This window comes from Symphodus melops (assembly GCF_947650265.1).
Source record: "Symphodus melops genome assembly, chromosome: 14".
Lineage (NCBI taxonomy): Eukaryota > Metazoa > Chordata > Actinopteri > Labriformes > Labridae > Symphodus > Symphodus melops.
This window is the reverse complement of record NC_136704.1, coordinates 4,333,796-4,360,922: the sequence shown is the minus strand read 5'-3', so window position 1 is coordinate 4,360,922 and position 27,127 is coordinate 4,333,796. Positions and strand designations below refer to the sequence as shown.

Sequence of the window (27,127 nt, the reverse complement as noted above, 5' to 3'; positions counted from 1 at the left end):
TGTCTTATATACTTCTACTGGATGCCTTGAATTTCACTCGGGATCAATAAAGTATCTATCATTCTATTAAAATGTGCTGATTTGTTCATTTCAGAGCTGCATGGCTCTAAAACTGAACATGTGAAACTATGCAACACTGAAGCAAACATGAGTCTTCACTTTTCTTTTCACGCTCCGGCCCGTCTCTGACGTATACGTCGTCTTTATTAAATTGTCCTCCAGACTATATCACAGCGTTATCAAGAGATGGACTCCATTCACTTGGTCACAGCTCATAAACAGTCTGCTTAAAATCCTCTGAAATGGGAAGACGCTAACCAAGTCAAGCGACCCGTGTACTGAGGTGACCAGCACGGGGCCCCCGAGGGGTCACAAACACAAACTGAAACCAAAGCAATGTGCAAAGAAAGAAGGAAACCTCCATGGAGACAAAGTCTGTCAACGAAGAGGAATCATCCGTCGACAGGAGAGAAAAGAGGAATAAACCTGGAGACTCTGGCAGACATGATGGTGAGAAACGGTAGTTTGAGGGACCGAACAGACCCTGGAGTTTCTGACTCCATCTTCAGAGTCCACCAAGAAAAAAACGACATGTTCCTGGAGAGGCATATTTTATTTCATTTGTCAATATACTTCAGGAAACAATATACAAAGCAATGATGTGGTCACTGTTACTGAATGTGTGATGCTGTTCAGTTAAAGACTCAGAAAGCATGGTGGGAAAAAAAACAACAACAGGCCTTCTAGCAGCCGAGGACCCTGCTGGTCGACCGACAGGGGAGAAAAAGAAATACAGCGAGAGATGAGACGTGCTGGAAACAGAACCCTTGTTGAAGATCTTTTCAGACAGGAGGCGAGGTCTACTGTTAAAACCAGAGTTAAGACTTTCAACAAGGCACTAGCGTCAGAACCAAACCAATGAAATAACCAGTGCTCGCTTCAGTTCAACATGTTTATTACAATACATACATTTTCACATTTGAGCTTTGTGACCTCTGCCGCCCTGCTCTGACACAAAAAGGTGATCCACATACACACATCCCAGTACCACCATCATATCCTCCATATCACTGCTCACCACTACAACTCTTTATAAATAAAACCTTTTTTTATTCTGCGTCCTCTTCTTAAAACTCCACCGTATATTAGCGACTGTACAAAGGAATGAACCAGGAGGGTCAAAGAGGAACAAAAAAAAAAAAAACAACAACATGAGGGGGCGGGGGTGTCGGGGGTTTGAGGGCGTGGCAGGGCGGGGGGGTGGGGCCGAGGCTGGGAGAGGGAATGGTCCAAAGCAGCACGCCATCACATCTCAATCACTCACTCCATCACACAACCAGGCACTGTTTGTTTTTGTTTTGTTTTCAGACTGGGACATGCAGGGCCACCAGGAGCTGACCCTCTGCGAGCGGCGTGGACGGACCTGCGGAGAGCGGGCGTCGGAGTGAAGGTTACAGGAAAGGAATCTAGATTGAGCTTAGCATATGGTGAAGAGGAGAACTACCAGTGTGATTTCTGACACGTTTTGTTTGTGTGTAAATAATCGACTCCAAACATCCTCGCAGGTCACGCACTCCGCTCTCGAACGCGTTAACCGTCTATGAACTAACGAAATGAAGCTTGAAGTCTGCAGACGAAGTTAACATGAAGGAAAGGCTAGCTAATGAACGTAGCCGCCTAGGCGTTGATTAGTTTGGATGTCAAAAGCTTTGATAGGCATGGCTTTCCATGGCTTCAATCTACAAAACATATTTACAACATAGATAACATCTACAAGAAATCTACATTTTTTTCCGCTGTGGTTTTCTTTTCTACAAAACCGAGTCTTGTAAAAGCAGCCCAGCTCCCCCTCGTCCTTCTCCTCAGCAGCTCTTCACGTTTCCCTCTCGGATGTGGCAGTCCGAAGCGGTCCAAAGCCGAACCCGTCTGCAGCTCCTGTGTGTGTTTCCACCGGGCTCAGGAGGAAACCAAACGACTGCTCCCCCCTCCGCCTTCCAACTATGTGCAATGGGTCGTCCTCCCCCTTTTTTCTTTTTTTTCTTTTTTCCCAGACTCCAGCTTCGTCGAGCAAACAGAAGTTCTCAGACCATGAAAGAATTCTGGTTCTTCAACTTTTCGAGTTCTTTGATTTGCTGTCTGAGAAATAGTATCCTGTGGGAGAGACAAAGGACAAGTTACTGGTGGGTATTCAATGAATGTTTCTTTAGCAGGCTCATCTTAATGAGGCAGCTACATTTAAAACAGCGGGGCTTCTATCTCCAGTCTGGAGGGACTCAGATCGACCTCATTATGGGAGTGGGTGTGAGAGCTCTCCCTGTCACATCCTGACCAGGTGGGTGTTACTCATGTATGGATCGCTCTCGTGTATCTTCCCAGAGGAAGAATCACGGCGTGAAGCAAATATACAAGCGGCTCTTTTCCCAAATACCCAACAACACCGACGTCTCATTTCTGTCCTTCATCTTTTTTTTTTTCCACAAAAGTATTTTTCAAACGATTTCCTGAGCAGCGTTCACTAAACTCGATTTCGCTGCCTTTCAACTTTCTTCCTGAGTGAACTTGTTTGTAATGTGAGAATCATGTTTTCAGGGTATCTTCCATATTAAGCGTTAACGTAAACATTCTGACGCCTAACCACAGAGCTTTCAGTCTGTACATATTAAGAAGTCTTCTTTCAGGGCTCTAAAAACGTCGGTGTGTGTTTTAAGACTGGACGTGTATGCTCACCTCTGCTCACGTAACGTTGCTTGGATTTCACAGACTCGGACCAGAGAGCGCAGGTTCTTGAGCTCGGTGCAGTTCTCCGACATACAGATGCTCCCCATGGTGTGAGCCTCTTCACGTAGCCTCGATGCCTTCGTCGAAAAAACACAGTGTGAGTAAGAGGAGGCACAGACATCAAAACACGGGACATGATCATGACGTGCGAGGGGCACGAACCTGCTTCTCCGCGTGCTCCGCCGGCCACCCCTGTACGTGTTTGATGAGGTTGTCGTTGAAGTGAGCGGCGAGGGTGGGGGTGAAGGTGCAGGTGGGTCGGGATGCTGAGGCAGATGGAGGGGCCGAGGTGGAGTTGGGGGCGTTGTTGTTGTTGTTGCTGCTGGAGGAGGAGACATGGTTGGGACCCGGAGAGGGACTCCTCTGACTGCTGCAGTGAACACAGGAAGAGGAAGTGTGTCAAACATTCAACTTCCTCTCCTTCAACACTTCAGTCCGTTTTCATATCTTCTCCGTTTTGTTTCTGTTAGGTGACTTCAAGTAGGAAAATATCTTGATCTGGTTCATTACAGTTTTATGAGACGACAACTTAAGGAGCTCCGACACTCGGCGAAGTTTCCCCGCTCGCCAGGACTCACACGAGACAACCCGAGCTGAGCGCAGTCATCTGTCGTACACGCGTCATCACGTCTTTATACGACACAGGCGTTTGCTTCACATCATCATGGATCGTCCTCAAGTTAACGAGAAGCGCGGTGTCCGAGTGTCTCCACATACATCGTGCTTCTGTGGCTTCTTTTCAGTCGATTGTTTTCACACTTGACGTCTAATCATGACGCAAGGTGCCGATTATTTTTCATGTCCACGTTGCAGAGTCGTGCAAAGCAAGTGTACCTAACTTAAGAACGGTACGAAGATCACACACACGGAGTGCAATTCAAAGCTTGATCTGAGAGCCGACTGGACCAGGATGAAGTTTACTTTCATCTCTTTGGTTCTGAACTGAAGGAGAGCTGAAAAGTCTCCTTGACCTTTAACCTCGTCCGGCTGCTATTCAGAATGACCCCGACCTTGATGACTGAGGACAAGCCAACCCTAATCCCACACACACAGAATATCAGCTGGTCTACTGCTGTGCACTCATTACATGTGATGAAGAGGGTTGGGACTAACACGTTAATGCCCCGACCACGAGTAATGAAGTTACTCTCCATAGTTCAATAACGCTGTTACAGGCAGCAGAGACGATGCTGACGTGAGCGCAGATCGTTCAGCGGTCAGCTTTCTGTCTCTGGAGTTTCATCACAAGAATAAAACTGTGAGCTGGAGTCTGTGTGCAGGAAGGAAAACTTCTCTCACCGAGCTAAACAACAACACGCTTCTCCTGAACGTCCTGCAAACGCCGGACACCCCGAGCTGACGTGAGCAAACGCCGGCGTGGTTTAAAACACGACCTGACAGGCGGGGATGTTACCTTCAGAGATCTAATCAGTAAAACGATTAACGCTCGAGGTACTGTCATGAAGCTCCAGCTCAGTTTGGAAAGAACGAGTTGATGATACTCTCCTTACAGAAACTAAAGTCTGCAGCTGCAATCAAAGCGAGAGTGAATGAAGACGTGCAAACCTGGAGAACAATCTCTACTCCCATCTGTACTTAAAGAAATGTGTGAGCACAGTATACTTGTTAAATGTCTCCAGATGTTTGTGAACACAAGGCCTCACTGTCTGCTTCACAAACAGCTTCAACTTCACTGATCGATACAAGAGAAATAAAAGAAAGCAGAGATCTAATTCAACACGTTTGTTTTTCTTTCAAACACTTTAAGATGAAAAGTTCTTTCTCAAATCAATGTATACCCAAAACAAAGGCTCTATAAAAACATTCATTTGACTCGGGGTTAGTGTCCAGTCAGGGATTTACAGAGCCTTGATAACCAGCATGCTTTGATTAACGTTATTATGATCATTATGTTCTGAGTTTTGCAGAAAGTTGAAGCCTTCAGTCACATTTTCTAAAGAAATAAAAACTCTGACTTCTCTCCCGTTTCTGTCTGAGCGCAGCTCTGACACTAAATCAACACGTAACGTTTGTGCTGCTGTGCAGATAAAACAAAAAAAACCTCTTTTGAACATTTGATGTTGTGGTAAAGAGCATCGCTGATAAAAACAAACAGACGGACCTCTCAAGGTCTTTGCACTTTGACAACACAGCCACATTCACACTCACTGTTCCATCCATGACCAGCAGATGGTGCAACAACACAACGTAAGGAAGACGGTTCAGTCAGGAACAAACGAGTACGTTAAAATCCTTCATGAGCTGAGCTGGATCACGGGAGACTGAGTTTCTACTCTGATTAAAGAGCAGAAGGTCATGTGGTAAAAACCCTCCTGCACGTACTGGTCAAAGAATGATTCAGCATCCACAAAGACTAAACACTGGGAACCAACGACAGGAAGCATCGGGAGCCACACTGAATAAAAATGGCTCGTCGGTCTGATCTTGGCTGCGGCGTGTTTTTGTACGTACCCTTGGCGATGGAGCGTGCGTGGGGAAGCCGTCGTGGCGTCGTGACTGTGCTGCTTATCGCTGGAGAGGGGCTGCTGGGATGCGGGCTGGGGATGAGACGCCTGCTTGGCTGACGGGGTGCTCGCCTGGACAAGGGGGAAGATCAGGCATGCTGGTGTTACACGCTACCAGAGGAACAGAAGAAGAAGATGGGTCCAATCCAAACTACATGTAACACGGGCTGCTTCCATTCAACATGCTTATTCTGTAATGTTTGTAATTTCATCAGAATGCACACAAACTACAAGTCATGTTAAAAAAGGCTTTAAATCTTGGCCGACTTCTTGCAATGTGAGTCAGCAGGTATGAAAGTGGAAATCTAAAGTACAGTCAAACACATCCTCTTCTTTTTATCCGATAGAAATAAAACACTTGTAATGTCGAGCTTCCTGTCGTAACACGGATGAATAACAGAGGCTGGAAGTGTGTGCTCATTACAGCAGCACGAGCGGTTCAGAGAAAAGGAAGTATGGTTAAGTGCTGATGCAGCACAACAACAACAAACATCTTCACCTCACAGGCGGTGAGAAGTCATGTGACAGAAACACACATGGTGACACTTCTGTGTTGATCGATTCTTGTTTCTCGGACAGGAGTGGACTAAAAGAATCTTTTTGTCATCGTTCAGCACTGATTTTCTTCTTCTGTTTGAATTGAGCCGGTTTCACATTCAGTCTACTTGATGCACAGGTTCACCAGCCTGCTGACTGAAGTACTGCCACTTACTTTTTGCTGCGAGATGACGGGCTGCGTGCTGAGGAGGGGTTTGAGGGGGCCAGCGTTGGTCTGCGGCGTGCTGATCCTCGGGGAAACATAAGACCGGGGCGATGAGGCGTCTGATGTTAACGACATGGGCGACTGGTTCGATTGCTGAGCTGCTCGAGACACGGACACAGAAGACAATCAAAGGGGAACACAAAAAAAACATCAACATTTAATAACAGATGGGATTGTGGATTGTGAAAGAAACTTTTCCAAACGGTCTCCGTCTGCACACAGAGGCAGAGCAGACTTTGGCTTTGTTTACCTTGGTTGGAGAGTTGAGCAGCTTGAGACAGGATAGTAGTGATATTGAAAGCCGACGGTCCAGCAGTGAGGATCTTATGGAGCATCGATTGCAGTGAAGCTTGTGTGACAGCAGCTGTGAGAACTGCAGAAAGAAACAGACACAATAAGTCCTGATACTCCAGCAGTTTCAACACTGCCTCACAATGAAATAAACATCCAAACGTCTCATCAATAAGCTTGAATAAACTCTGAAAGTTGTGTTCATACTCTTGCTCAGTTGTGTATTGTGCTGTTGATAATGTTTGACGAGGTGGCTGGTGATCAATAACGTTTTCTTATCCAACCCTACGAGTCGGGCTGGGAACCTTTGGCTGTCTCACCGTTCGATTCTAAACGATTCTGGATTCATGATTTCTACTTTTTGTGTCCGTACTTCAGGATCGAGCGCAAACTAGACAAGTCTGAAAGTTTTAACAAAGTACTGACACCGCCCGCCCCCCCCCCCCCTGATTTTTACAGCTATATAAAAACCGACATTTCACCAGATTCATTCGTGTTACAGTAATACAATCATCGTCGATAAGCCATGGTCTTTTCTCCTGTTCAATCTCCCCGTTCTGCTTCTACGACACCTGATTCAGTCGTTCTCCAGCATCTCAGTGACAGAGAGAAAGGAAAGACGTGGAGAGGACAGCTGGAAAGACTTCAATGGACTGAAATAAAATCTGCTGTTTCTAATGAGGTTTAAACGTAGATTACATCTGAGGAGGTTCAACACAAACTCAAGTAATTATTTACAAGATGGACACAAGATCGGACAGATAGACACTGTTGTTCCTGATGCACTGTCACTAAATGGATTAACGTTAGGCCTCTAATAAAGTACGATCTTTAACCTGCTTTATGTAAGGTGTCTCGAGATAACGTTTGTTATGAATCTGTGCTTGACAAATTAAGACTGATCATGAGAAAGTGCAGCTGATAAAAAAAAGGAACACAGTCAGTGAGAAGAAGCCTTTCTGCCGGCCTCCAGTTTACAGACATTATCACCTCAGGAGCTGACTGCACTCGTGTGTTCCAGCTCGCACAGGTCAAAACTATAAGAGCTATCAAACTTAAGCGCCCGACGTGTTTAAGAGAACAGAGAGGGCAGACGACACAAAATGAAAACGCTTCACTTAGTCGTCAGCTCGGCAAAGACGACAGACGTTTCCCGCTGATGTTTTGAACGTTCTATCTGGGTCTTTAAGAACGTAACACTCATCAGCAGAGTTCATGAAGGTAAAAGCTTCGCAGATACGTGGAGCGACTGCATCATGTGATGCTGGAGCTCTGAAGTTACAGAAACACTTCAGCAGTTTACTGAAGACTTGGATATTTTCAGAGGACGAGGCAAGAAACGGGAAAAAGCCGAGGAAAAGAGGAGCGCACAGCTTCGGCTTCAGCTCTACAAAGGTTCACTGAGACAGCAGAGCTTCGCAGACTCGGGGTCAGCTTGAGGCATTACTTCAGTTTTCAGCATGTGACCTGCACCGGTCAGGACGAGCAGGCGGAAAACCATCCGTTAATAACGCACACACAAGCCGTTTCAATGCCTAACAGGTCGACCCAAACACCTTTCAGGAAGTGGAAATGAAGCAAGCTGCACACAGCAACATCTCTGCAGAGCCTCCACGTAGTGTCCTTATTAGACTACATAATAATGATAATAGATTTAGACTTATATAGCACTTTTATAAATGCTCAAAGACGTCTTCACATGGAACCACAAATGTCTGTCTCACTGCTTTGTCTATTTTGTCTACTGTGACCATCACATCAGTGACGATCACTGCTCACTGTTTCCATCATATCAGCGCTTCAGCAGCCAGACCAGAGGCCTCTCAATCAGCCTGTGCACTACGCCTGCTGATGGTCCACTACTCACTGATCATTCAAACAACTATCAGATGAACAAGCGTCTCCTCCCTCAGAAAGCGATGAGGGAGAAGAAGAAAAAAAAACTCTGCACTGCTCTGCTGACGTAACTCTCAGCAGAGATAGTAAGGATGCAAGATGACTCACTCCGTGCACAGGAGAAAAACATGCACAATGACAACAACCAAATAATAATCCACAATTAAAAATGTTGGCAACTAATTTCGTCATTTTTGTTGACGGCGTCGACAAATCGTTGCCGGCTTAAAGTACACCTGTTGATACTTTGTGCATCTGTCGCACTGTTCCTACCTTCGTTGATTTTCGCCATGTCCACGCTGGCATTGTTGAGCTGCAGGGCGGTCTGAAGTGCTGGCAGGAGCTGCCGCAGCAGAGTGGGGTCCTGGAGTAGCGGAGGGGCGGGGGACTGCAGGACCGGGGAGACGGGCACCGTGGAGGCTGAAGACCCTGGAGGCCCCGATGATGTGTTCAAGCTCCCCGAGCCTGAGGACGAAGACTGAGACTGGGCGGCTGCAGGTTTCTCCACCTGGGTGGACTCTGTGAAGACAGCAGAAGAAGAATGTCACTTCATTATCTTAACATTTAAATAAACTACTTAGATAGTGACAGCTCTGGTATTTCTTTTTTATATCTTGAAAACCTGAAACACGTTCACTTATTCGTCTGACTTCCTGTAACTGCATTTCATTTTCTTATCTGTACGTTAACAATATGCTCCCAGCAAAGCAACCCTTTGCACTTTACTCTTTTGATCAGGGCTGAAAATCAAGAACAAATATCACAACAATATCATATAAACTTATCTAAACTCAGCTCAGGCGTATAAACAGATCTACAGAAAATAAAGTGATTGTGAGTGCACGATGTTGGTATCTTCGTGAACCCGTTTTCAAAGTATTTCAACCCATTTCAGTTTCTTTGTGCTCAACAAGTTACATTCATTACTAACAAAAGCATTTGAGAATCAAGGTTTTGGAAAATTGGAAAAGCGTACAGCGTTTGGGCAAAAAAACAAAACAAAAAACTAATTTAATTTTCTGTGTGATGTTATTGTGAGGCAGCCACCTTTACGTGAACCTCAAAATACAGAATATAAACCACAAGATAAAAGGTTTCAACCGTCTTCCTGTGGGTTTTTTTAAATGACACTACAATGTTCAGTTTGTGTACAGCTGTGTCGCTCTTTAAGAAGCCTGTTTTTGGCCCGGTGGAGCTGCAGTACGATGTTCAGCTGTCAGCACACAGTGAAAGCTGTGAAGTAACCACAGCGTGCGAGTCGTGCTGCACGCCCCTCTTAAACTTTAATAAATAAAAAAAACAAAAAGCATGCCACGAGGATCAGTTTGTTTACTGAACACTATAAAACTGTTTTTCTTGAAAGGATTATGACCTCCTGAGATCATTGTCAAGATTTGTTAAAAGTCTGCGTGGCTATGTATCCCAGCACAGCTTGAAATCAGCCTGCAATACAAAATGAAACCCATTAACGACTGGTTTATTGGTATACTGGTCACACAGGTATATAAGATGAAGCAAACGTTTTAGATATCAAAAGTGTGTCTTATACACTGGATTTTACAGTAAACAAAAAACTGTATTTGTCCCCGGGGGGTAATTTAAGACAATAAGTCCTTTTACACAAACACACTGCAGCTTTCAGTATGTCGGGGGGGTGGGGGGGTGGGTAAACAAGTTTACCCCATCCTGAGCTGATCACATCCACCTCGTCTGTCAACATGAAACTGTAACGTTTGTGCCGAAGAGTGAGCCGTACAAAAACAGAAACTCCAGGACGGTGTGACCAGAGCTCACACTGAACTCCTGCTGTCTTACATCACTGATGACCACACGAACAAAAGACTTGATGTCACACTCGACATCACCCATGCATGAACTCAGCTGTGTCAGGATATCATACAAACATTCAGCCTGTACAAAGGGAGTGTTTTTAGCACTTGACAGGTATTCACAAACAGGTTAATCATGATGAAGACGTCTTCATTCACGGCTTACTTGCGTAGGCGTAGTTTAATAAGAAATGGAGTAAAAACATCCTGTAACATCTTTCAGCTGTGGCCTGGGGAGGTTTGCACACAACAACACACGAAAGCTGAACCAACAATCATTTTCTGACTTTGATTTTGTCAATTAACCAGAGAGTTTTACAAAGAAGTGCATGTAGCAGGGATGGGTACGAGTACTCGCCGCTGACTCCATTATTCCAGTTGCAAATCATTACTGGCGCACCTGTGCAAGCGCTGCTTTTGGCTCATACAGCGTTATTCTTGTGATATACGAGCAAGGACAATAATGAACAGGATACAAACATATGACCTCTCCGGGCACGGCTTCAGCACACAAGAGCCAGATGTCAACAAAAACAACAGGCAGCTACGGCAACTCTCAAGGGACAAATTAGACAGAAGAGCAAAAGCACAACAAATACAGAACTGTCTGCTACACCTGCGACGTGTCAGTCAAGAAAAGTAATGACGAAACAATGAAGTGAGTAGATCCTTAAAACACAAAAAACAGTCTCACGTCCCGTCATTAGCTAGCCGTGTTAGCACACGTCGTTAGCCTGCTAATAAGTGGTAACTGGAGATCTACTTCCATTAAGTTTTATAGAAGGATCTTCAGAGAGCTCAGGGTGTTTGTCGAGCCAGAGTACAGGCGACAATCGCGGAGAACAGGTACGAGGCTGTTCTTTCAGAGTGTTAAGCAACACAGCACGAAGTACACGTAGCCTACACTCTCGTGACATGGCGACCGCTTTCTGTTGTTGGCTATTTATTTATATATCTTTAAATATTGTATGTTTATATCATTTTACAGGCAATAAATAAACAATCATGCGAATAATAATCTGCAAGTAATCTTAAATTCGGTAATTTGAGTACAGAGGTGACAGTAAATTGCCTTCCCAAGTATGAAGCTCCATTAAATCTACTTTAAAAAACCCCCATAAACATTCAAGTTGTAGCATCAAAAATATTCTCTGCCTTATTTTTATGATTGTTTTTAGTTGAACTCGGTCAGCGTTACGTGTGGAGCTGAGCTTTTTTTGGTTCGCCTAACTGAATATGCTTAGTAAGAAAATAATCAACAGTATGCAGAGGTGGTGCTCTGATATATTCTCATCATAGCATCATTTAGACCTCGGTAACTCGCAGGTGACCATGTAACCATGGTGACTGTCAGTCGATACACGATGTTCCGCCCCCTCTATTATTAAAACTTTTCTTTCAGTAAAACTAACTTTGAGCACATGTTCAAATGCAAAAATAAATTATTCTACATGTTTTCAAATCCATGCATTACTCTGTGAAAATGTTCCTGATGAACACTAAAATAGATTTAAAGACATAAAAGAGGACGCAGCAACGCTTTAGCTTTGGGCAAAAAAACATGGAAGCTGAAATATCCTTGATAATCCTGGCCAGCCATGAAACAAACCACAACAACACAGCCAAAAAAATCTCCATGAAATCAAGAGAGAAGAGGTCGCACCGTGATCATTTACAGAAGATCTTGTGCTTCTGAGTGTCTGTCTAACTGTCTGTTTGCCTTTCATCATCTTAAAAACTAAATTATGCCTCCATTTCAGTGGCATTAATAAGTACTCGTGACGGTACTCGGCATCAGTCAGTACCCAAAAGACAGAACTTGCAAAGAAGTGGTATCAGTGCATCTCTCTCAGAAACGTCTTTCCACCTTCAAATCTCCGTTGGACACCTTTTAGGTGAGTCTGTACAAGATCTGATGAGACAAAGAACAAGGTGGAAGGTCAACACGCAGAACCCTTCCATGACTCTGGTCACCAAAGAGGCTTACACGCTTCACGTCAACCTGTCACACTTCTCTGGACGATATAAGAACCCTCTGCTCTCATACATGGCACCGTGAGCGTCGGACAGCTGTAAGGTCACGGTTGGCCTTTTGGTTCAAACAAGAACTGTTTGGGTTTTTTTGGTGAACGTTTCTGCCAAACTGTGAGACATTTCCTCAAAGTCTTCCTAAGACAGACACACAATCCAAAACGACACCGCCTCTGGTCACAGCAGCCGGCAGCACGTAAAAATATGGTCATGTGGTTCACGCAGACCCTCGAGGAGAACGTGTCACACTTACTTGAACCAGTGAAGACGGGGGCCGCCGTCGCCTGCATAGCCTCCCGTCTGTAGTCCCTGTCTTTGGGGAAACTGTTGACGACTGCAGTCTTTGTGGTCGTCTCTTTCTGTCTCTGCTCTCTGTAAAACACAAGCATGCATGTAAACAAGATACCAAACACCTCACGCTGTTTTTAAATGGAAGAATTATAGCTACCTCTCCAGCCATTCTTTGGGCTTCTCCCACTGCGACACCTCTGTCCTGCAGTTATAGTAGTATTTCTTTCCAGACGAGCTGATGTGCTCCGACCAGTCGTCCCCAGGTTCATAAGGCTGAGGGAGAAAAATATAGAAATAGAGATGATTTTGGGACACGAGGTCAGCCAGAGACCGAAGTGTGAGCGTATTTATTGAGGGGTTCTGATGCAAGAGCTTGTAATGTCATCTGAAATGTACAAAAGATGTCGGGGATGGCACAGCGTTACAGCTGGCTTGTTTTCACAGACGCACATGAAGTGGGAGGAAGGGCTCATTTCAGAGGAAGCTGCAGATCGTTGTTGAGGTAACTGAAGTGAAACAGTTTTGTATTTTTAACAAGGACTGTTGTTGTGTGACCGATGTAAAAAACAAGTTTTCTGTTGCTTTCACTTTTCTTCTTCCACATTTGAACATTCCTCTTCACTGGGATGTTTACAGTTTAAAACATTTTAACAGATACAGCACAACAACTAGAACGCATCTATAACTGAAGCACAAACATACTGATGTGATAAATATTTACCTTTATACTTCTCGGGGAAGCAGGACATTTTTGAACTTTCTGAACAAAAACATTGAAATGTGATTTTGTCTTTCATCGATAATTTAATCATTTATTGACAAGAAATCCTGCTGCTCAGCCACTGATTTGCCAGTGACAGGGGAGGCGAGTGTCGCCGTTTACAATGAGTGTTAATTGCAGCGATCAGGTTAACTTGAATTCTCCCGTGTACGCTTTCAGCAACATCATCGCCTGCAGCAGGTCCCAGATGATGAACACAAAGACTGCGGCTCTGACTCACAGTCAAAGGAGCGTACTGATGTCATCAATACAAACAATGTTTTTAAAAATCTCTGCTAATTGTAGCTCCACCAAAGTTAATTCAACAAGAAACACAGCCCTTCAAAATTAAAGTCCCTAGTTTTTGAAAAGCTATTATTTTGAAAGAGCCGTAACAGGATATGTGGTGTTTTCAGGAAGAGGTTAATAACCCCAGCTCCACTCAGAGATGCGTTTGTTTTGGTCTCATGCACAGCGGACGGTTGGTTTGAGAGATGTTGTCGTTGTTGAACGTGCGTTTATAAATGAAATCCCTTTTAATGCTGTGACATCACAAACCTGACTGGATTCTCTGGTCATATCACCCACTTCTAACAGCTACATGGAAGAACAATCTAATACTTGAGGGTGTGTTGGTTGGTAGTGCTTTCCCCACACACACACACACACACACACACACACAGACAGACACACACACAGACACAGACAGAAAGACACACACACACAGACAGAAAGACACACACACAGACAGAAAGACACAGACACAGACACACACACACAGACACACACCTTGTGTTGATGTTTTGTCTTAAAAATATAAAGTCCATATTTGTAGCAACGCTTCTGGTGATGGTGTTAGACACTGACAACAATTTGAACCCAACAGTGTTAAAAAAAAAGCATTTTCAATGGGCAAACACCCGGCACCTGTACTTTTCAAAATGATTGCTTTGCACTGAATGCGTCTGTGATTTACTAGCCACCGTTCAATCTGTCTCTGCTTTTGGAAACCAAAACATGTATTAAAAAAAAAAAGTGAAAATCGAGTCACCAAACTAGTGGTGTCTCATGCACCGTCCCAAACTAACAAGAAGAGAAAACACAACCTGAGCTCAAAACTGTGAATCTACAGAAAAACAGCTACTGCCTGCGGCGGTGGAAAAACTATGTTTAGTCCATCATCTGCCCCCGTGTTGAAGCAGAGGTTATACTTACTGTGTCTGAGGTCTTGCTGGGGTTTGAATGTGAGTTGGAGCTATGATGGGAACTGTGGTTGTGAGAATTTTCCTGTGGAGAATAACTGGTCCCTGCAACATAAAAAGAGCACAAGACAAGGGAAAGAAATCATCAGTATTAGCCGATAACTAACAGGGCCATGTTCACAGACGTGACCGGAAAACTCGGCTGAGAACTCCAACAAACGGCACGCAGCAATGCCCGAGTGATTTACACCCGCCGTCGACTCAGGAAATGGGAAAAAGTGGTTGTATATTGAATTTCTTTAACTTTTAAACATATGGTTCATAAAACAATTAGGAGCAGAATGAAACCCAAACTTTAGAGCAATGCTCCCATGTAGAGTACAGACTGTGCGATTAATGCCACATCATCTTTTTTGGTTGCAATAAACATCACATTCTGCAATCTTCACATAAACAAGCAATGCTTTCTCACTCCACGTGTGTAAATGAACCTATTGGACGGAGGTCATGCCTACAATCAATCTTTATTTTTATAGTGCCAATTCATAACAGATGTGATCACAATACACTTTACTAAGGAGCGTGTTAAAGACCTTAGTCATTTCTTCGTTATCGACAAAGACCCAATGTTAATCCATGATCAGCACACCAACTTTTATCAAAGCTATATATGTGTGTAAAAAAGTCCTGTAAGAGGCAGAAATGTCACGACAAATCCAGACTCATGATGAACAGAAAGCACGCTGGGATCAATGGAGTCAGATTAAGTTTAACGATTTGATTAACTGCTCACAGTTCAGAGCTAATGTAACAGAGTTAAAATAGGCTTTATTTTTTAGTACAATAAGTATTTGAGATTTAATTTATTTGTGAATTTTATCTTAATGAGTCATGTGTATGAGAATTTTGCTTCCTTTGGGAGTTACTCTGTTTGTGCACATGCGGCTTCTGTACCTCCTGAGCTTCCGTAGCTCCTTCCGTCTGTCCCTCACATTGCTGAGGAGCAGAAGACAAATTCTTTGTGTTTTGTCTTCTGCAGAAAATAAAGAGCTGAACAACAACAAAAGCCTCGATCTGTTACACTAATAAATAAGTCTTTTGTATTTATCTAGAAATCAGGCGGGGCATGGTGACGACAGGCATCATGTATAAGACGCTCCGCTGACAGAACATACAATCTGTGAGTTCAGCTTTCCACTATTTATTTTTGTTTATTGATTGTACTTTAAGCCATCATCAAAAATGACGTCTTGTATTTTCACATGTAGTGCAGCTGTACGGTACATTGTTTGACACGGGTCTTTTACAAACTGAATAAGCAAATTAAAGTTGATTTATAGGTTTGATAATTGTGTTCTTAAATGTATCATCTTGTTTTTTCTAGGAACAAGCTAACGGTCCTGACGTGTTTATATCGATGATTCAGCCGAATGCTGTTGTAAAGAAACTCCAGACTCCAGCATATGTCCACAGTAACATCACATGCACCTCAGTCTGCTTTAAATGAACAGAACTAGCCCCACTCATTCAGGATTTAGGTCAGAATTAATAACTCTGCATTCATTTTTATGAACTAAACAAATTAACACCTGATATATTTACTTTAACTTTCATGTCATTATCCGTGCTGCACAGGAACATAACCAACAGTAAACCTTGTTTAAACTTGTACTGTTGCACCAAAACATCCCAACTTTAAACCCTCTGTTCCAGTTAAGACCTGAAAACACTCGAGCGCTGCTACAGGTAACATAGGTGTGAAAAGTGTGAAAAGTGTGAACACTTAAGGATGTGAAGACAGCTGTACGATGTTTTATTTCTCTGGGAGGTATCACTACACATCACTGAGGAAAACCCAACGAGGAGAGGAATGACGGGAAATGGACTTGAGCTTGAATATCGCTTTTCACACCGCCGTGCAAAGTGTCTAATCTCATTCATACACATGCACCACACGCCTCCGGCCAAGGAACTTGGGTTAACTGCGGGAGCTGGGGATTGAACCCCCAACAAGTTAAGAGACAACCCGCTCCACTAACTGAGCCTCGGTTCACAGCACAGCTGTTCTTGGAGCCAGGAAGAGCATCTGTAGAGATCCTGAACCAGCATCGACTCGTGGCGTGTTCTTCAGCACGACGAAAATGTTTCCCCTTCAACTCAGTTAAGTGCGCTGTTTGTATGAGCCAACAATAACAATCCCCGTCTGTGCACACTGGACATGTTTGATTTGACTGAAACTTCATAAGAGAGATCGCAGCTCCGACTAAATCCGACGATTTAATTCAATCTCACCGTGACTCCTTAAGGTCCTAACGCTGGTGTTTGATGAAACAGCGGTTTCTCTGACCCTTTTTGTTCACCAGTTCAAATCAAGGACAATTTAAAAGGATAATTATCATCCGGTGTATAAAGCCGAACATATTTTCTTCCAGTGCTGCATGCTCCATTTACACGCTGTTACCACAAACGCAAAATGTCTGTGACCCACAAGTGAACCACACTGCACTCAGACACTACAGAAGCCTGCGGTATAAAAGAGGAGGTCAGTTGGTATAAAGGTGACGCGCACACACCTAAATCATGAACAAATCACGAGGCGATCGTGCTTAAGCACAGGACAACTTTGACGAATGTGAAAAAAACAAGTTCTAGCACCAAAAACAGGTGCAGGATCAGAAGAAGTGACTGAAAACGAAGCATACCGCCACGAGCTGCTGTTGGCCTCTGTGTCGTTTGTGTTAGCGGGCTAATGTTTGCACACTTTGGACGACTCGTAGCTTCATTTTGCACGTAAATTGACCGACATCTAAAAGCATTTATGTGACATCCAAACAAGCAGAGAGCAGGCTGCGTTATTCTTCATGAAAACAGTTTTATACGTGATGTGTAATATATTCTTCTTTCTTCACGCCTCGACTGTTTCTGTAAAATGTGACCATTAATTAAGGTTGATATTGAACCGTGGGCTGACTGTATTGTGTAACGAGGATGACGCGTCACTGCAGTGGGGTTAGACCAAATCTTGCACCTTCTTGAACTGTTGTGCGGTTTATTTGTTTTGAATTGTCACACCGCCGTGAAAACAAACGGCTTCATGTCTCATTTCAGTTTCACTGCTTTGTTGTCACTTCAGATGTTTTGTGAGGGACCGTCCTGCTGCTCTCTTGTATCTAGTGAACAGGAAAAGTCTTAAGCCGTGGCCAGTTTGATGTCAGGCAGGTGAAGTAGAGCAGCTTGTTGAAGTACGGCTGGTGAGAACAGCTGCAGCTTCAAACTAAGCTGACGACAGCAGAATGAACCAGAACAGTCAAGTTGTTGGCCACAAAATCAAAACAGACGTTTGAAAGACAAAAAGCTCGAGTACAGATGAGTTTGGTTAAACTGTCGTGTGGGTTCGTCACCACACAACACCATGAAGTTTGACCTGTGTGTAGAGGTGACAAACATCGATTCATTTAAGAATTGTAAATATGCATTTGTAAGGTTTGAGGGTTTTTGATTCCTAAATCAATCGTTGTATAATACATAAAGCTTCATCTTGCAATGTACTTTAATAGATAATGACTGCACTACTTTCAGAAACCTGTAATGAATGCTACCAAGCCAACAAACGAAACATCAAAACTTATGAGCAAGATACACAGACGAAAATAAGCAAGTCAGGGAAGAGGACTGAACTTTAAAAAGACTCTATAAAGTAAACAGCAAACGCAGAACTTTAAACCATTTGGGCAAAAAAGCTGCCTCAAAAACCAACTTAAAACAAACGTATCGTTTGGAAACTACCTCCCAAAAGATTTCAGGCAGATTGCAGAATTCAAACTTTTTCAGCAGATGGAGAAATCTAAATAAAATCATTTGAGAGCCTAAACCATCGGTGTCTTTGCACCAAAAATCATTCCTTTTTAAAATCATCATTAAAGAACAAAAAAAAAAAAAACCACAACAGTATGAGCCAATGTTGCATCAGGTCTGAAAGGTAGAAACACACCATGTCATCCAGTCTTAAAGCTTGATGCATGTTTCTGGTCTGAATGGGTTCAATGAAGACCAGGTTTACTTTCACATGCTCAGTCGTCCCACTTATAAAATGTGTGTAAATTAATTGTTAAGAAACTGCGTCAATTATTAGAATCAATTAATTAAATTGAATTAGAGCTAAATAATAAAGTCTATTAGTCAATTACAGTAAAGCTTCAGGACACAAATCTCCATCTGAATCTATTAAAGAATCTCATGCAATGATTCTTAGGTAGGTCTGCATCTCCCAGGTCGTCCATCTGGCCGTGCTGAGCTCTGACATTAGTCTAAATCCAGCAGATATCAAAAAGTTGTTTGTTTTGATTTTGTCTTTTATTACTGCTGTCGCACAGGAAGTGAAGATCATTTTTGGCCAATGGACAGACTGCAGTGTGTCCAGCTTTAGGGCAAGATCGGTGCACTTGGTACCTCAACAGAAGGACAATACAGTTATTTTGGTACCATTCGCAACGTTTGACAGTGAAAACGCCAATAAATGTGTACCATACGGATCCCAAGTGAACCGGACTGCTTGGTGGAAACAGGGCTTAAAATTCATACGATTAAAAAAGCTAAATCTTCATATTGCTGACCCTTACACTACGTTATATTATCCAAGAACACGTTAATTTCTTCACAGCACGTCACACGTTGCATGATTTATGTGCAAACTCTAAAACGTAATACTCTAAAAGGCCACGTTCACATACAACTTTCATATGAAAGTGTTCTGTAACATTAACAACGGGCTTAGCCTGCGCCACAACCATGCCCGAGTGTGTGGCCAGAGCACGACGCATCAATTTATCACAGGAAAGAACAAGCGGGACAGGAAGTCTGACCCCGATACAATATGAAAACCTCTGCTTTATTTACAGAATAAAACGACCGTACGTGTGTTTGTTTATGTGTTCATAATGTACATCGTATAAACTACCACTCCCACGGGTCAGGCAGTAAAATTACCGCGGGAAGTCCTTTGTCTGCACTCTCCGAGCTGCAGATGGAGAACGCAGCCGGTGGGTTTTGCCGGACGAGGGTGGAAGGAGCCGTAACGGACACGCAACTCACAGCACATCTACAAGGCCACTGGTAACAAGGTACACATGCAACCACTCGACTCGTCCTGATTGGTCAGCTGTCAGTTGTTAAAACAACTCAACTGAAGAAGGCATCGGACACAGAGCTTTTTGAAAAGGCCCCATCCTTTTTCCTCAGGGTTGTATGTAAAAAAAAAAAAAGGCGCTGGCAGTTGAAAAAAAGAAGTCAAGTGTGAACTTGCCTAAAAGTGCTAAATAACACAACTAATCCTCATAATAACATTCACAATAAATCATGAAGGTTCCTTTACTAGCAAAGCTACATTACTGAACTGAGAAAAGTGTTTTTACTTGTGATGATTCTCATTTTGAAATCAGAGTGTTCATCTGAAAGTAAAACTCTGTTGAGACCGAATAATAAATCAAACCAGCCTGTCGTGTTTGAGTCATATTAAGCTGCCCGAGGTGGTCGCTGTGTTCTCTGGGATCAACACAGATGACTCTGTAATTGTTGTAAATGTAGATGATGATGATCAAGTTAAAAACAAGCAATAAAGACACCTCTCTCAACATTACCTTCAAATCATTTTATAAATTGACTTTTGAAAGCGTATTAAAGAGACTTGGATGTTTACGTTAAAGGCAACAGTCACTTGTTGATCTCTCTTTTAAAAGCCAGCCTCGTCTGAAGGCCCATAAACCAGATCCTTCTCCAGTATCTAAGGTTTTACCCGACTCAGTAACATCAGTTTAGTGCGTCACACGAGTGGAGTCAGCCGTCACGAGTCTCGTGTTTTACTTTTAAAACGCTCAACGTTTTTTTTTTTTCCTACAACACGCAATATCATGACACGACAGCGAACACTTCCAGCCCATTACTGAGAAATCACTGTCACTTCTCCTCGTTTTTTTAATGACTCATTATCAAGAATGGATTCGTAACACTCTTCATCTGATGTCTTGAGCCGACGTTATCAGATCAACAAAGTGTGCCAAAGTTAGGGGCAGCTCAGCTTACGCTCCCCAACCGGGTTTCTATCCGTTTATTGATTTTAATCATCCGATCGTTTGCGTTTTAGAGACGAGGACACGCTGTGGATAATTCAGCTGCACAGAGAACCTCGTAAAGTGAAGGGCACAGCAGAGCCCGGCTTTGTGAATGCTACAGCTTGACATACTGTTTCTACTGCAGTGCTCTTCGTACATGATGCAGCGCCTCTGACTCTTTGAGACGTGGACTTTTAGAGGGCAGCTCTAAATCATGAAATAAAATACAATCCTGCTTTATTATATCTGTCTGATTCCTGATGTTGTGTTCCTCAGGGTTTGTATTTCTGCTAATACTACACACTATATTGTGCGTAGTCAGTTTGCTGGTCTCTATTCTGGACACTCTGCTGCAGATTACCATTAGTCCTCTAATGTGCCATCACTTACAAAATGTTATGTGTGAAGACCAAACACAAGCAGCCCTGCACGGCATCCTCACGTTTAACTATCATGTAACCCTTCATCTCAAAGTCCTCTCAATACACGCAGAAATCAAACTATATCACCGACAATCACAGTCTGAGCAATGAGCCGAGCGCTTTGAGTCCCGGCGTTGGTGCCGTCTTGGAAAACATATTCTAGCAAACTTATGTTTCATAATGTTTCATTCTTGACTGATACTAAATCACATCATAAAACTGCACAGCTGAAATAAACGCATTAGACTTGCCGACGTCAGAGTGTCAAAGACAGAAATATCAGAGTGTCGTGGTTAAAGCTTGCAGACTGTAGTTAAGCGTGTTTTATTCTCAGTAAGCAGCGAGTCTCACCTCCGTCTCTGTCTCTGGCCCGGTGCGTGTGGACAGCTTTTGCTCTGCCGTGTCCCATGCCGTCGACGTGTTTGTTCTCGGGGCTGTCAGACCTCCTGAGCATTTTGCAGGGAGGAGTGACATCTGAGGAGTCTCGCATCTTTTCATGTCGGTGATCCCCTCCTGGTTGGCTTTTGGATGAGTATTTGAGAGTCTGTGAACACAAATCAAACACTTGACTGCAATGCATTGTCTTGTGGTTCTCCTTTTATCATAGTCTTTAAACAGGAGTTCCCTTTTTGATTAAGACCATATTTGATTTTGTGTAAACCTGTTAATGTGTCAAACGCATAATATTGATGCCGCTGTTTTTTTGTTTTTGGTTCAGTGTAGTCGTTCGTGTATTTTATCATAACTCAACATGATGCACGAAGCCTCACAACACTCGTGCTTTTTCTTTGCTGCAGCTTTTAAAGAACAGAAAGTTTCAGGCTCTTCATCGGTCGCTGATCGTTACATTACAACTCTTCAAAGTGTCCACGGCAGCTTGGGCTGCATGATACAGCGCAAAAGTCCAGAAATGAAGAGCGGTAACTTGACAAATATTAAACTCAGTTTTTATTTTGGTCCGCTGTTCTTCTTTTTTTACACAACGGGTGTGTTTGAAACATGTCCAATCATTTTTTAACCACTAAATTAATGCGAGGGGAGATTATGGAGATTCGTCTGAATGAATCAACATGCACACCATCTGAAAAGCCACATTTCAGCATGGATGCTAAAGTTCTAGGTTTTGTGCGGTATCGCTTGGATGCATTGTTTCAGGTAAGTATTATTGTATGTTAACACCCACAATGCTGAGCGAAATGGAAAATCAAACATCACTTCATGTGTGCCTCCAAATCAAAACAAACGAGGACGGATGTGGCTGGTTCAGTTAACACTTTTTTCAAATGTTAGCTTATAAATTGTTTACAAAAGATGTGAAGTTGTGTATTTTTTTAACTGAGCCATCGTTCAAATCAGACCTGATTTGAGTGTCAATAACACGAGGTGGGCTAATGCCACACTGAATGAATCTGACGAAGTGTGAACAAATACCAGCCTACTGTGCGTGCCTACTGAACAGTATTTACTAAAAGTGTAAAACACAGACAGTAGGGACCATCTACTGTCAGATTGTGTAGGCCAGGGGTCTCCAACAAGGGGCTCTGGAGCTACCGGTCACTCACAGGCCATCATTAAATAGCTTGCCAAGCAAATCCAAAATTAAAATAATCTACTCTATGTATAACAATACCTAACTCATAGCAAACTGGATCTACTTACTCTCGATCTATCTAACCAGATTACACTGACCTGGTCGACAGCCTGCAGTGTCAGAAAGCTCATTAAAAAGGTAAGCATATAGTAATATTAATATACACTGCAAAACCAAAAATAAAGGGAGTAGAAGTAGCTCTTTTTACAAGTAGCTCTAATGTTTAAAAAGGCTGGATGCACTTTGTTATTCATGGTGTTGAAGCATTAAACCTCAATCAATGTGCACATAATGACATAGATAGTTATTTGCATGTTTTTGCAATTTGTTCAGATCATTTTATTGAAAACATTTAATGTCTATAATTTATTGTGCAGCCCTGACAGCAGCTGCACTTCACTGTATCTGACCTGTTTTAGCATTTGTTGACATATTTTTAATTTCACATAATGGATGAGTAAACACCATAACACCAGACAGACGAGTGTTGACGTATAAAAAGCACTTAAATGTTGTCTGTGTAAACATTTAGAGAGCTTATCTGGCTGTAACCTGAAATTGACAGACTGCGGTCAGGCCCTTAATCGGACTGGTTAGCATTAACAGGCTAGCATTAGCTTTGATAAAACTCGCTTCTACCTTTTATCCTAAAACAGCTCAACTCGACGGATATATTCAATCTTTGTTTTCTTTTTATGACACCAAACTAACATTAGGAAACATTTGCGACGCTGTGAGGTCTGATTTTAGCAAATTAATATACTTTTCGGGCTATTTTCCCGCACAGGCTGAGGCCTACTCTGCTCCCCAGAAGCCTGAACTAGAGTGTCCATTTTAATCTTGTTTGCGGCTAGCTGGCTAGCTAGCATGCTAACAAGTGAAGCTAACAAGAAGTACCTGATAGGGCTGTGAATCTCTTCGGTCGCACCTGCAAATATAGAATAAAAAACAAGTTGTTAGCATGAAGCTTAAAATGTCAAATATTGATGAATAGTTTTAAAAAAGTGCTGCAACAGCTGGACGTGTAAGTTTCTGGACTCTTATTTTGGTTTCAGTTAAAAATGGCGGATTGTCAAAAAAGCGTAGCTAAGTAACGATTATAAAAGATAAAAAAAAGATGTTTACCCATCGCCGAGTCTCGGTTGTTTCCTCGCATACATTACCATCAATGCCGTGTTAGTGTAATTGGAGTGGGATGTGAAAGGCTGATAACGCTTCTCTTGTTTATTCAGCGACCTGAAATCTTCAGTGATTTCAGCCCAGCTAGCCTGTTGGTGTTTTTAATGCTCTCACTCAGTCAGTCCATCTCCAGCTCAGACGAGTCTCTCTCTCTCTCTCTCTCTCCGCAGCCGCCGACGAAGAAGAAGAGGAGGAGCAGGCAGGGGAGCTGCGCGCAGGGTTGCCAGATAATGCATATTCACCCGTTTGGGAATCACTTTACCTGAGGAAAACAGTGCCATCTCACTGCATTGGGCCTATGTGTTTGAATTATTCATCACTTTATTTGTCAGTGACAATACATTTAGACATCGTTACACCTATTTTTTACATATGATTTTCTTTTTTATATATCGTCTACTACTATTTTTCAAATGTGTATTTATGTTACGATTTCATCATGTATTTTGATTTCTGTATTGCTGCTGCAACGCAAGTATTTACACGGTTAGGTTCAGACTACATTGAAAATTATTTTCTTCTGTTCTTCCTTTAAGTTTTCTTTCCAACTGAGTTTGCACAGGAACTACATGGTGCCATTTTTGGGGGCTACATATCTGGAGCCGTTTCGGTTTCAGTGAGATATTCAGACTATAAATGACCGCCACATGTGCTAAACCTGCCATGAATTCACTGAAAGTACCATCAGGTGTCAGGCTGTGGGATTTTGCCTGTGGTTGCTGCAAACACTATATTGGGGTTGTTAAACAAACCTGGCAACTTTGACTGCAAACCCCCATTTATCCCCCCGCCCCACCAAACGATGGCAACATCCGGGTCATACTCCGCTTGCTGTTGTAAATCTGTTTCGAAACTTGAAAGTCTTCTACTTATGCTGTTCTGATCCTTTATTTCACCCATAGTAGCCTTTATTTCATCGATAAAGAACGATGGTCTATGACATGAGCAGAAGCTGCTGTGAAGGCCAATTACAGGCCGACAGTGAGCAGTGACTTACTCTGCCCTGACATCTACTGGTTAAACTGGAACAACACAGGCAAGGTTGATCAGAATCACTCTCATAAAAAAATATCTGCAAAACTTCCTTAATATTCCCAGAAATATTAAAGTAATGCAGTAATATCACCAACATTAAAAATACATTATTTTATCAGAGGTTGTATTAAAACAAACACACACTTCTTATTATTCAGTTTGTTGTTGATAAAAAAAGTTCTGCACACAGTAAATAAATAAATAAAATGAAGCAAACACAGTGAGATGATACACAAATATAACATGACCATATTAATATTTCTGATTAGTAGAGGATTGAGTTGTAAAATGACAATCTTCACTTTAGGGCTTTTGAAAATGAAACAGTGTATGCATGCAGAACAGTGTCTCCACATTTGTTGGCTTTGATGGGGCTGTGCTGATGGTTCAGAGAGTCTGTTAGAAGAGGGCTGCTGGATTTCCATTGTTCCCACACAATATATCCCACAACCCCGAGGCTGAGGACAAAAGAAGCTGTGGTTCAGCGTTTTGTCACACAGCACATTTTAATGTGGGGACAACGGGGGGGGGGGGGGGGGGGCTGCTTCTATTGTTAGCACTTTTCTGGAACGTTCACATTGTTTTGTGAGTCTGCATCTCCTGTTGGACATCTTCTATTATACACTAACATAAGTCTAATGTCTTTGTTTGCTGCATTAAACACATTTCACAGGATGTACTTTACACGTGTAAAAACAGAGAGAATCTTAAAACAAAAAAGAAATCTAAGAACATGTTTAATTCATAAAGTAATTAATTTTCCACATTATTAAGACAAAGTCGACTCACATCCTTTTCCAAATTTCTCCTTCAGTTTGACTACTTGTTGCTTTCTGTTTTAAACTCGGCCTGTAGGGGGCGGTATTAAACCACTTTTGTGAAAGCAACAGATGTCATTGATGTTTTACCCACACTCAAATAAAATGCACCGCTATATTCAGGGCCAGGCCGAGAAATGGAAAAAAACTCAAGACAAATTCCTTTATCACAATCAGAATCAGCTTTATTAGCCACACAACGAATTTCACTTTGGTGAATTGTGCTTTATGTACAAAGTTACAACATTAAATATGCAACAATAAGTACAAAATAAGCAAAGACTAATATGTGCATACAAAAGATAACAGTGCCGTGATATATGCAAAAGACACTGAAATAAACATAATAATAAAACAAATGTGATTATGTGATTGTTGGATCAAATATTTTGGCATTAATCCTTTCGATATCAATGATGCTATCTCTATGAGGGGAACAAATAGGCCTGAATATAACTGCCTGATAAACTGAGTAACTTATGTGCTAGTGCAGTTATCAACTTTCATCCAAATAGGAAAGGGTCAAAGGCAGAAACGAAGACAATATACTTAAGTAATCCCACATGGGCAATGAGACATGATACACACACGCACAAACACGGTCCTGTGGACATGCACTATAGTGAAGAGACATCAGAGTGAGGGGGCTGCTCCTACGCTGGTTTAGGGTTCAGAGCCTTGCTCAAGGGCATCTTGGCAATCCAATCCAATCCAACTTTATTTAATTAAGCACTTTAAAACAACCACAGCTGACCACAGTGCTGAACAATAAATTAACAAAAAGTTAAAAAAGGCATAATACACAATAATTGGCAGACTTGGTCCACTGGGACTTGAACTAGCGACCCTCCAGTTCCCAACCCAAGTCCCTGCCAACTGATCTACTGCCGTCACATATATCTATGACTTAGGGCATTTTGACTGACTTTTGCTTACATGAAATGCCAGAGGTCATCTATAGTTGACAGATACAGCTTCTATTTGAAGGGATCCAACATGAAGCCACATGTTGGTACATTTGGCATTAAGGTTTCTCAGAACGAATTTAATTTGATCCATCAACTATTTTAAGAATGAATGTAAACAACCATACTTAAAACTGATTTATCTGAGAAGAGTGAGTTCCTTATTAAACTAGATGAAGCCATGTCTCTGTTCCTTCTATTTTAGTTGTGAGTACTTAAGGTGGGAAGCCACAAAGTTTGATAAGTTAATTGTCTTTTTTAAAATGTATTTTTGATTATTGTACTTGATTTTATATAAGCTGTATCTGAATTATGTTTGATGTTTACAAACATATGTGTAAACAAAAAATAAAAATAGACGGAGGAGGCGTCTCCTAATGATTGACAATACTTTAAGCCAATCAAAATAAAGAGCCAAACAACTGGCCACGCCCTCAACAAGCACCGACCAATGAACGAACGGATGAGGAGGTCGCTCTGAAAGCCCTCGCGCTTCGCAGATCTCGAGACGGTTTCATGACGTCACCTGTCCTCCCTGCGAGTTGGTTTGTAAAACGAACAAACTGTTTCCAGATCAGCTGCTGGAGAGAGCTCGTCTTCCGTCGGAGAGAGAGAGAGAGAGTGAGGCGTAACATTTTGAAAGG

At 42.5% G+C, this 27,127-nt stretch overlaps 1 protein-coding gene across 1 annotated transcript; it reads right to left on the bottom strand.

The window, feature by feature from the left end:
• Positions 1-594: 594 nt before the first annotated feature.
• Positions 595-23,851, bottom strand: waca (WW domain containing adaptor with coiled-coil a). The gene is made up of 13 exons (XM_079360678.1): positions 23,612-23,851; positions 23,384-23,414; positions 21,247-21,439; positions 14,380-14,471; positions 12,562-12,677; positions 12,367-12,485; positions 8,527-8,772; positions 6,317-6,439; positions 6,016-6,164; positions 5,251-5,375; positions 2,941-3,148; positions 2,728-2,855; positions 595-2,151 (listed from the first exon to the last, which is right to left on the bottom strand). The coding sequence occupies exons 1-13, from the start codon at positions 23,650-23,652 to the stop codon at positions 2,082-2,084; spliced, it is 1,641 nt and encodes a 546-aa protein (XP_079216804.1). The 5' UTR covers positions 23,653-23,851; the 3' UTR covers positions 595-2,081.
• Between the last annotated feature and the right edge of the window lie 3,276 nt (positions 23,852-27,127).

What these genes read in the sequence shown, in the direction of transcription:
- waca (XM_079360678.1), bottom strand. Translation starts at nt 23,652, where the DNA reads ATGGTAATGTATGCGAGGAAACAACCGAGACTCGGCGATGG. An exon ending in CAACCGAGACTCGGCGATGG is followed by an intron (nt 23,415 to 23,611) that starts GTAAACATCTTT and finishes CTATATTTGCAG; the next exon opens with GTGCGACCGAAGAGATTCAC. An exon ending in CGCACGCTCCATCGCCAAGG is followed by an intron (nt 3,149 to 5,250) that starts GTACGTACAAAA and finishes TGTTCACTGCAG; the next exon opens with CAGTCAGAGGAGTCCCTCTC.